At 44.2% G+C, this 12,218-nt stretch overlaps 1 protein-coding gene across 2 annotated transcripts in view; it reads right to left on the bottom strand.

The window, feature by feature from the left end:
• The window catches only part of grhl2 (grainyhead like transcription factor 2), a 150,712-nt gene that overhangs the window by 122,059 nt on the left and 16,435 nt on the right, over positions 1-12,218 (bottom strand). Inside the window, exons 2-3 of one of the 2 annotated variants that reach the window (XM_033018952.1) lie at positions 2,296-2,482; positions 2,128-2,195 (exon numbers count right to left, since the gene is read on the bottom strand). In XM_033018952.1, the coding sequence (XP_032874843.1) occupies positions 2,128-2,195; positions 2,296-2,482 (255 nt within the window). Of the gene's footprint in view, positions 1-2,127; positions 2,196-2,295; positions 2,486-12,218 lie in introns of both variants that reach the window. The other variant, XM_033018951.1, reaches the window with a different exon arrangement.

Below are 12,218 nucleotides of genomic sequence, written 5' to 3'. Positions count from 1 at the left end.
ATAGTACTGGGCAAAAAGTTGTAACAATGAGTTCAAATCAATTAAAGATTTTTGAAAGAATCTTCGATGAGCTAAGAGCCTTCAGTGTTAATCCCTTCAAGTTCAAGTTCACATTGATTGCCACATGCACCAGCTGAGGAACAGTGGAATTTGATTTACCTTGCAGCCATACAATCAAAAATGGCACAATACACAATAGAATACAACATGAACATCCACCACAGTGGAATCAACATTCTTCACTGTGGTGGAAGGTAATAACATTCAGTCAGTCCTCCTCCTCCTTTGTTCATCCGTGGTGGGGCCACGAACCCTCCGCAGTCGCCGCTACGGACGACCCGATGTACAGACCCTCGCGTCGGGATGCACGAAACTCAGACGTTGGGACGGATGGACATTCCGCGGCTTGGAGGTCCCGAATCGGCCGCTTCCTACCGGACACCGGGGCTTCACAATGTTATAGGCCGCAGGCTGGTGGTCGGAGCTCTTCTCAGGCGATCCCCGACAAGGGATCCCAGACTCCGCGATGGAAAGTCCACCCTGCGCCCGCGGCTAGAAGCTCCGCAGACCGCGGCTTCAGGATGTTATAGTCCGTGGGCCAGCAATCGGAGCACTTCTTCTGGCGACCCCCCGACAAGGGATCGCCCGGCTCTGCGATGGAAAGTCCACCCTGCGCCCACTGCTGAAGCTCTGGGCCCGACTCCAGGAGAGGCTGCACCAATCCAAGCTGTGAGGCCGCGAGGGAGGGCAAAAAAGGCGACTAGGAGAAAAGTCGCATTCCACTGAGGTAAGTCACTAAAAAAAGTTTCCCTCTATTCCTGCCCCCCCCCCCCCCCCCACCCCACACACACTAAAACACACTTTTAAACATACTAAAAACAAAAAAAAGTCAAAAGGCCAAACAGCTGCTGGCGAGTGTCACCCGTTCGGACTCTTCCGGACAATATACATAGAAACAAAGACCATAGGTGCAGGAGTAGAGGCCATTCGGCCCTTCGAGCCTGCACCGCCATTCAATATGATCATGGCTGATCATCCAACTCAGTATCCTGTACCTGCCTTCTCTCCATACCCCCTGATCCCTTTAGCCACAAGGGCCACATCTAACTCCCTCTTAAATATAGCCAATGAACTGGCCTCAACTACCTTCTGTGGCAGATAGTTCCAGAGATTCACCACTCTCTGTGAGAAAAATGTTTTTCTCATCTCGGTCCTAAAGGATTTCCCCATTATCCTTAAACTGTGACCCCTTGTCCTGGACTTCCCCAACATCGGGAACAATCTTCCTGCATCTAGCCTGTCCAACCCCTTAAGAATTGCATGATATGGTTAATACAAAAAGTTTTTCCCATAAGAATACAAGAATGATTTTTTTTTCCACCTGTAGGATGTTTAGAGTTTGGAATGCATTCCCTGAGAGGGTGGTTGGGGCAGGTTATTTCACAACATTTAAAGTATCAAGACGAGCACTGGAACGGCCAATTCAGATGGCTATGGACCAAAAGCTGGTAAAGGCGGGTACGTGATGGTTAGCATGGGTCTTCTGGGCCAAAGGGTTTGTTTCTGTGTTGTTTGACTCTTATGACCTTATTGACGTAGAACAGCTGTATTTAAAATCCTCCTTGGATCATTCTGTGCCTGACTTTTTCCTTGCGCTTTATGAGAATGTTTATTAAATGATGCCCTATTCAAAGCCTAATGCTGGCTGGCTTCCCATTTTGTACACTCCATAAATGTGAGGTCATTCAGAACACTGCTGTAATCTTTACTGCATGAAAATATTTACTTCTATGCTTACCAAATAAAATTTCAGCAATGCAAATCTAAAGGATAGCTCTTTTTTAAAAGAAACAGCACAGGCACAAAATGAATCAAATGGCCTTTAACTGTTTTATAGGTTTGCAATAGATTGCAGATCCACCGATCTGAACAAGCCAACCTCCGCAAAATATGAAGGCCACCCTTGCACAGATTCTGATGGCTTTGCAGTAAGTACATGCCTTGCAGTTTGGCCCTTCCAACAATGAGCATCACTGATTTCACAAATACAATCTTTTCATTCCGTGTCCATCTCACCCTATACACAGTCATGATTGACCAAACATATTTCTAAAGTAACAAAGGTACCTTTTCTCTTGATCATCCTGTGCATCAGCTACTTTACCAAGTGGCATGAGCCTCTTATCCCTGGGTACCTAAAAGATACAACAAAATCCAAATATAAAATAACAACAGCTTAGGTTCAGAAGAGGAAACAAGATGGGGAACAGCATCGAGTATTTGAAGCTGACATACCTTGTAGTAGTCATAAAGTAATCCTAAAGCAGCCGCACTATCTTCATCACCATTAATGCTCATCATCGCTTTTGTGGCAGCTGTCAATGGGTTTTCAAGATAGGACTTCCAGGCCTCATCTTCACTGGTGTAGGCATGCCGGGGTTGGAAGTTTGAATCGTTCTGTAGTACTACCACCAGACGCTTGCTGCTGCCAAAGGAAGAGAACCAATTTGTTTATTGTTTGATGCCAACTTCAATGGATATTAGTAGGTATCTGACACTGCAGCAGCCTAAGTAACAGATCAGGACCGATGGTCACAACTTTGAACAGAGAAGTGCAAAACTAGATTCAACATGTTAGCACCAGAAGAAAGAAGACAATTACCATGGTAACTGTTAGATTGTCTAAAAAAAATCCACAAGTTCATCGGTGTTCTTCAGGGGAGCTTTTCACCCTCCAGCCCCATGACTCTGAAATAGCTGGTAAACTACTCATATAAATATAATCACATCAGCTTTTCAGAATAACCGAGGGCTAGTAATGTGTACGCATCCCAAGAAAGGTTTTTTCAAATATCATCAAGCCTCCATGAAATAGTTAGGTACTTGCATATTGGTAGCTTCATTTCTGCTCCATTGAAACTATAGAAATAAGATTAGATAAACTTGTTGAAATGCAATAAATCAAAGTTTTAAATACTGGCCAAATATATTTGGCTTAATTTACTGAAACTGATGTACTCTTGGACACTAGTTATTTCATTGTATTATATCTATTAAAATCATATTCTTCCTCTGTTCCATGTGTTTGATATGGGGGGGAGGGGAATGTTCTTACACCTATATGTTTATAAACATTGCTCAATGAAGCTGATGAGAACCAAAGGAGATGATTTATGTCTGGAAGTGAGAAGTATTCGAACCACAAATCAACATCCAGTAAAGCTCAATGAGAACGAAAAATAGGAAGAAAAATGTTTAATGCTGTAATGTACTGAATATTTTAAAAAGGCAAACAGTACTATTTAAAAAAAAAAAGTGACTCTGATGTTATAATGTTTGATGGTATGACCTGGGTTAAGTTCAGTAAAAATCCAGGGTCACATTTAGTGAAAATTTACTGGAGAATCCATTGCCAAGATCCAACAGGCGTAAACAATCTACCTAAAGTATATATAACTCTAAAATACACTTACAGGCCTATTAGTGGACCATTTCTCTCCATCTAAAGGTGTTCACCAAAACGTCAAGGCTAATATGCTACAGCAGTACTGAACAAGTACATTGTCAGAGGGGCCATTTATCAGTTAGCTTTTTTCTTAGGCCCAATTTGGTCTCTCCAGAGGACACAGAAGAGTGTAAGGAAGTGGCCGTTCCAGGTGTCCCATGCCGCTGAGAGGATTCCCCCGACGCCGGAGCACCATCACCCGGTGAAGAAGGGCCTGTAACATCGGCCCCCATAGCGGCGACTGTGGAGGCCTCAATAGGACCGACTATGGGTGGACAAGGGGATGGGGACTGGACTTTGTGCCTTCCCTCATAATGGGAACCATTGTGGGGGGATGTTTTTTATGTTTATTGTTAAATTCTTTAATGTTGTGCCTTATCTTTAGCTGTGTGCTGCATGGCAAGACAAATTTCACTACACATTGGTGTATGTGACAATAAATGTCCTTTGTCCTTTGTCCACCCCTCTGAAGAGGACAATTACCTCTTGCATCCAGCCATTACATCTCTTCCAATTAATATTAATAGAACAGATTATTTGTGTTCATCTTTTGGTACACAATTTGACAATGACATTTCAACACCTCAACAGCCATTGAACTTCACGTTTGGGTGGCACACAGGTGCAGCTAGTACAGGCACTACCTCACAGCACCAGAGACTCAAGTTCAATCATGACCTCTGGTGTCATCTGCGAGAGGTTTGCACGTTCTTTGTGTGATTGTGCAGGTTTTCTCTGCCCTAGTTTCCTCCCATAACATAGATAATAGGTGCAGGAGTAGGCCATCGAGCCTGCACCGCCATTCAATATGATCATGGCTGATCATCCAACTCAGTATCCTGTACCTGCCTTCTCTCCACACCCCCTGATCCCTTTAGCCACAAGGGCAACATCTAGCTCCCTCTTAAATAAAGCCAATGAACTGGCCTCAACTACCTTCTGTGGCAGAGAATTCCAGAGATTCACCACTCTCTGTGTGAAAAATGTTTTCTGTGTGAAAAATAACCCAAACCTTTGCTGGATGATAGATTAATTGGCCGCTGTAATATGCCCCAAATGCATATGTGCGTCGTGGAATATGATGCAAATTGATGAGAATGTAGGGTGAAGGGAAAAAGAAATGGGATTAATGTAGGAGTCTAAATGGTGGTTAATTGTTTGTGTGGACACAATTGGCTGATGGGCCTGTTTCTGGATCTTTCCATCAATCTACTCCAGCTGTAAGAAAATGTGTAAGAAGAAACTGCAGATGCTGGTATATATCAAAGATAGACACAAAATGGAGTAACTCAACATGTCAGGCAAATGAAGAAGGGTTTGGACGAAAAATGTCAACCATTCCTTTTCTCCTGAGATGCTACCTGACCCACTGAGTTACTCCAGCATTTCATGTAAAAAGGTTATGGAATTGCTGACAAACATTTGAGAGATCCAATATATAAGTATGCACCCTCCCCATGTTATGATTGTCCGATATATGTACAACCCATACATACAAAAAGGTACACAAAATTGCTGGGGAAACTCAGCGGGTGCAGCAGCATCTATGGAGCGAAGGAAATAGGCGACGTTTCGGGCCGAAACCCTTCTTCAGACCAAAAGGTATTTGGTAGACCAGCTGGATGGATTTTCCAACTGCAGACATCTTCTGCCATGGAGGAACTCTGCTCGATGCACTGAATGGTTGAGTTAAACACCTGATTTTTCAACATGCTGCTCTTGGCTTGCTGATACTTTTTATTTACCCATTACAATTCTCAGGAATGGAATCCTGTCGTAACCTGGACCTTTAAAACTTTTCATAAAACCCTATCCGCTTTCTCTGGCCAGGTGTGGGGGTGAGCTGCTGTAATATGTTCCCATGGAAATTTGCAATAAGCAAATATTCCCTGGAGCCCAAGCTAATATTTATCTCTCAATTGGCATAACTACAGCTAATAATCTAATCCTTACCATATTGTTGTTGGTGGGAGTTTCCAGTGTATAAATTGATAGCTCGCATTTTGAGACGGGGAAGTGGGGAGAGGGGTAGGAGAAGCATAAGCGCACTGGCATGCCTTTCACGTCCAGACACAGGACAAGCATCAAAACCTGCAAGCCTGATGACAAGAGAAATTGCAGATGCTGCGATTTGGAACATCAACCCATGGAGGCGTCAGGAGGGGACGCGGTGGCGACAGTGGAGGAGTCGGAGTGGCGATCGATGGCGGACCATGTGGGAGTGAGGACGCCACCATCGGGGTGAGTAATAGAGGAGGACCCGGAGTGGGGGATTGCCATGAGGGCTGGGGAGAACAAAGGTGGACTGGAGCGGGGTACCTTGTAACTTTGTCAGCACCCTTTATGTGACGGCTATTACATACCTTGTGTATGCAAGCAAAGAATTTCACTGTGACTGGTCACATGTGACAATAAAGTATTCATTAATCCATTCAAATGATGAAGTTTCAACATGAAACGTCAATTTGCACCTTCCACCTCCACAGATCTGCTTGACCAGCTGAGTTATTTCAAGCAAACCCTAACCATTTGCTTCCAAATCAACGCCAAACCGGGTAATTGAAATCAGATGTAGTACTTCAACAGGTACAATGAGAAAGACAACTATATGAACTGGATCTCCCCGATCTGACTGAATAACCCATACTGTAGGTGAGGAGACAAGTGTACAACTAATAAAAACATAGGCATTAACACTTCTACTGTAGCATTGTTACAAATTCCTGCCATCAGTGGCTCTCTCAATCTGCTCACTGCCTGTGCGTGCAAGTCGAGAGGCTGTGGGGGGGGGGGGGGGGGGGGGCGGTTAGTAAAATGCAGGTTTTTATTGGTTGTCAGGGAGGGATTTCCTCGTAAGACAAGCTTATGAGGAAATTTCGTTCTGTCATCCCGTTCGCGATTAAAAAATTAAAAAAACGTTGCTTAACTATTGAATCGCTGAATGAAAATGGGACAACTTCAACGCCTTCAAAATCGTGGATCGCAAGTTCAGGACAAAACAAAAGATATGTACTGAAGGATGTTTATTTAACATCTTATCTAATTTTTGGTGTGATTTCATTTTAATCTGGTGATGCGAAATATGTTATTTAGGTCCCAATAGCAGCCATGTCCTGCCTGCCGGCTGTGACTGAGTGTGAGAAAAATCATGGCAGCAGCCACAATCCAATCTCTGTAACATAATCCACAAACATCCACTCTCAAGATAATCAAAATCATTATTTTTTGCACAATCATGTCATAAGAAAATCTAAATCATTTATATTTTGTGTAATTGTCTATCCATGATCAATATTTTCATACTAAATATCTGACTAAAAACTTCCACAGACATAGATTTTATGGATAGACAATTACACAAAATATAGATAATTTAGATGTTCTTATGACATGATTGTGCAAAATTTAATAATTTTGATTATCTTGATAGTGGATGTTTGTGGATTTTGAACACATGTCTGTGTAAAACGGCCCTTGCCTGCTGCAGTGTTATAAACCAACAGAGTAAAATTTATGGGAATTAAACATTCAATTCTTTCGATTTGGCAGAAATTCATGACAGAGTGAGATTTTAAAATCATGTTATATTGTGAATTCCTGTGTGAATGGGATCAGTTTGTTATTTGGATAATTTGGCTATTTAAAAAATTATTTTTAGTCTTTTCTTAACAATGGGATAGATGTTTAGATCTAGTAATTGTATTGAGATGAATTTAATTGATTTGATGACACTGACGGCACCTGGGACAATCTGTGTCTTTCGTGAGAAAGACACCTAACAAAGCTACGGAAAGGCCTAATGAAACATACCGCCAGGAGATCCCGACCGGGGGGGGGGGGGGGGGAGGTAGGATGAGAACTCCAATAGAACGGACCAAAGGTTATTGACCCACGCAACGGACCTGACTACGAGTATAAGATGCATTTGCAGAAAATTGTGCAAGTACCACCGTGGCCTAAAATACATCAGGCGAGAATGAAATGCTCGGAGAAGGAGAAAGAGGTGCAGCGCACAGGCCTCGAACCTGGTGAGACGCAGGAGGAGCCCAGCCAGGACTCACCCCACAGAGCTCAGTCCCTCCATGCACTAGAGTCTTCCAACCCCTGTAGAGTAGTTCCACAGCAATGGATTGAGTGGCCCCCAGCCAGCAACCGGAATGATAAATTTCTCAAGGTCTTGAGAAACCTTTCACCTGGGCAATGATGAGTTTAAAGCCAACAAAGTCAAGGTCCATGGTGCTGAAGACGGGGAAGGTGACTGACAAATTCCACTTCTTACTATCCGGAACTGTCATTCCCTCCTATGAGCCCATAGAGGTGGGCTGTAGAGACTTTGCAGGATGCTCACTCTGCAAAGCCCTCAATCAGTTGGGCATTACGGGGCTGGCAAAGAAGATGCCATTCAATCCGCAAGTGAAGCCGCAGAGAAAGCCACTAGGTGGCTTTGGATTAAGAGGGATGATCCGTGGGCGATTGCTGCTGGGACGCAAGTCGGGGCCTGATCAATCCTGGCTGGGTCGCCTGGGCGAGGGTGTCTGATGTTGTGAAACACCCGATATATATATATATATATATTAAATAGACAGCAGCATGGAATTAGGCTCCCCATGGAGTAATATGAGCATTGAACACTAGATGGCGCTTACTTTTTCGATCTCATTTTCTAATTAGCTTAATTCATTAATGTGCAACTTTTGGCACTGACGAGTTATGACTTCCTTCTCAATTATATTTTATCTAAATCTGTGCCAAATTTCAAGTAGTTCCCAAACATGGGTCACGAAAGTTAAATTCTAGACACATTTTCGATGCTTGGCCCCACAGCCTATCACTAGTTCTCAGTATTATAGCACACCAGTTCCATGGACAAAGTCCAATGTTCACAATAGGGTAGAGGTGAATCGGACAGTACCCTAGCCGATCGAAGGGCCGCTTAGAAGCCTGATAACAGTAGGGAAGCTGCTGTTCCAGAGTCTGATTTTGCTGCTTTTAAGCTTCTGTACCTTCTGCGGGACAGGAGTGGGAAGAATGAGAAATGACGGACATGGTGGAAAGGCGTATCTATGGGCTCCAGCTATGCTTGCCTCTTTGAAGGGTACGTTGAACAATCCCTGTTCCCGGCATACACTGGCCATATCCCCTAACTCTATCTCCATTTCATTGGCGACTGCATCGGCACTACCTCCTGCACCCAGGCAGAGGTTATGGTCTTCATCAACTTCACCACCAATTTCTATACTGCAATCAAATTCACTTGGACCATCTTCGACACCTCCCTCCCCTTTCTTGATCTCATAGTCCCCATCACAGGAGGTAGACTATCGACTGACGTCTATTACAAACCCACAACGAATTCCACAACTATTTCAACTACACTCCTTCCCACCCTGCTTCCTGCAAAGACTCTATCTCCTACTCCCAATTCTCCTCTCTATGCTGCAACTGTGCCCAAGTATAGGTGTTCCATACCACGACATCCGAGATGTCCTCATTCTTTACGGAACAGGAATTCCTCTCTCCCATCGTAGATGAGGCCCTCACACGTGTCTCTGTACCCTGCAGCTCCGCCCTTGCTCCCGCTCCCCCTAGTTACAACAGAGACAGAGTCCCCTCAGTCCAGGGGTTCCCAACCTTTTTCGTCCCATTTACCCCAGGCAACTTTAATAGCACATAACAATGTTATTTCACTTATATATGAACAACTAATGATGAACAGATACCAAATCCAAATACTGTCAGTCAATGGGAAAAAATATGCACAAATCCAGAATCAACAAATTTACCCCCTGGGTAGGCAAAATGTATCCACTGGGGGTAAATTTACCCCAGGTTGGGAACCCTTGCCCTAGTCCATGCCTTTCACCCTATCGGCCATCGTATACAACACATAAACCTCTGACATTTTCGCCACCTCCAATGGGATCCTACCGCTAGTTACATTTTCCCATCTCCACCCCTTTCCGCAGAGCCGTTCCTCCGCAGCTCCCTGGTCATCCCTTCCCTTCCCTCCCAAACCACACCCTCCCCAGGTACCTTCCCCTGCAACCACAGGAGATGGAACACCTGTCCCTATACCAACTCCCTCGAATCTGTCCAGGGACCCGGTCAGTCCTTTCAGGTTAGCCAGAGGTTCACTTGCACCTCCTCCAACCTCATCTACTGTATCCGTTGTTCAAGATGTGGACTCTTATACATCGGCGAAACCAAACGTAAACTGGGCGATCATTTCGCTGAACACCTTTGCTCAGTCTACCTGGACTTACCTGATCTCCCGGTTGCTAAACACTTTAATTCCCATTCCCACGTTGACCTTTCTGTCTTAAGTCTCCTCCATTGTCAGAGTGAGGCTAAATGCAAATTGGAGGAACAGCATCTCATATTTTGCTTGGGCAGCTTACAGCCAAGTGGTATGAATATTGATTTCCTCTACCTACTAACCCTGGCATTTCCTCTCTCCATCCCTCCCCCATCCAAATCGCACCAGCTTCTCATTTTCACCCAACAGACAGCTAACAGTGGCCTGTTTCCTTTATGATCATTTCTTTTTCGCATATCTTTCATTCATTGTTCTTTATCTCTCTACATCATCGTCTATATCTCTCGTTCCCCTTTCGCCAGACAAGTCTGAAGAAGAGTCTCGACCCGAAACATCACCCATTCCTTCCCTCCAGAGATGCTGCCAGTCCCTCTGAGTTACTCCAGCTTTTTGTGTTTATCTTTGATTATGTTGGCTGATTTGTCAGCAGTTACCTTAAAACTCCAAAACTTTTAATGCACATCTAAGCTGCTAGAAAATGCACACTTTAAGGGCGGTCACGGTGGCGCAGCAGTAGAGTTGCTGCCTTACAGCGAATGCTGCGCCGGAGACCCGGGTTCGATCCCGACTATGGGTGCTGTCTGTACGGAGTTTGTATGTTCTCCCCGTGATCTGCGTGGGTTTTCTCCAAGATCTTCGGTTTCCTCCCACACTCCAAAGACGTACAGGTTTGTAGGTTAATTGGCTTGGTAAATGTAAAAATTGTCCCTAGTGGGTGCAGGATAGTGTTAATGTGCGGGGATCGCTGGTCGGCGCATACTCGGTGGGCCGAATGGCCCGTTTCCGCGCTGTATCTCTAAACTAATATACCTTTAAATATTTTCTTTACTTCATATTTGAAGTATTGAATGAATGAATACTTTCACATTACACATTAGGATCAAATTATTTAAAAAATGTGGAGGTCTTGAGGCACTGTCTTCTGATATTCCAGCTTTCCTGTTTACTGACACTTTATACCATCAACATATTTGGTCTGAAAGTCCATAAATAAAGGTCTTTCTTTACGTCGTTTTAAATTTACTGTGTCTAATTATCCAGTTGCCCGCTGTCATTGCTGTTTCAAAGACTTGAAGGTACCAGAAAGCTTCCTTTTTTTCTCGCCTACAATTAAATACAAGGGAAATTAGGAACCTATTGACAGGATATGGGGCCAGAGTGTTGCAAAATAAAAAAGGCATGCAAGGTCAGAAAAATGCTCATGATCTCAACCACATATTTAATCTACACCAGTATCTTAATATTTGTAACATAGAAACATAGAAAATAGGTGCAGGAGGAGGCCATTTGGCCCTTCGAGCCAGCACCACCATTCATTGTGATCATGGCTGATCGTCCCCTATCAATAACCCGTGCCTGCCTTCTCCCCATATCCCTTGACTCCACTAGCCCCTAGAGCTCTATCTAACTCTCTCTTAAATCCATCCAGTGACTTGGCCTCCACTGCCCTCTGTGGCAGGGAATTCCATAAATTCACAACTCTCTGGGTGAAAAAGTTTTTTCTCACCTCAGTCTTAAATGACCTCCCCTTTATTCTAAGATTGTGGCCCCTGGTTCTGGAGTCGCCCAACATTGGGAATATTTTTCCTGCATCTAGCTTGTCCAGTCCTTTTATAATTTTATATGTTTCTATAAGATCCCCCTCATCCTTCGAAACTCCAGTGTATACAAGCCTAGTCTTTTTAATCTTTCCTCATATGACAGTCCCGCCATCCCAGGGATCAATCTCGTGAACCTACGCTGCACTGCCTCAATCACAAGGATGTCCTTCCTCAAATTAGGAGACCAAAACTGTACACAATACTCCAGATGTGGTCTCACCAGAGCCCTATACAACTGCAGAAGAACCTCTTTGTCCCTCTATACTTACCGAGGAAGCTAACGGCAGTCTTCATAACGGCCGTCTATGTACCACCGAGCGCGGACGTGAAGGATGCTATGACAGAACTCTACAACAACATCAGTGAGCAGCAGAGGGAACATCCCGATGCTTTCTTCATGGCAGCTGGAGATTTCAACCAGGCAAGTCTAACATCTGTTCTGCCTAAATTCTACCAGCATGTGAACATTGCAACCAGGGGAAAGAACAAACTAGACCTGGTGTACACAAACATTAAAGATGCATATAAAGCAGCCCCCCTCCCCCATATCAGCAACTCTGACCACCTGGTGGTTATGCTCACACCTGCATCCAGACCCAGGGTGAAACAAGACAGGCCAATGGTCAAAGAAGTCAGAATATGGCCACAGGGAGCTACCGCAGCACTACAAGACTGTTTTGAAACCACACAGTGGGCCATTTTCAGAGAGGCAGCAACATGTGACAGTGGCATTGACCTCCAAGAATACACAGAATCCGTCATCGGATACATCAATAAATGCATTGATGATGTGACG

Source organism: Amblyraja radiata, chromosome 4, assembly GCF_010909765.2.
Source record: "Amblyraja radiata isolate CabotCenter1 chromosome 4, sAmbRad1.1.pri, whole genome shotgun sequence".
Taxonomy (NCBI): Eukaryota; Metazoa; Chordata; class Chondrichthyes; order Rajiformes; family Rajidae; genus Amblyraja; species Amblyraja radiata.
Note: the sequence above shows the minus strand (reverse complement) of the source record. Positions and strands in the feature narration are given on the sequence as shown.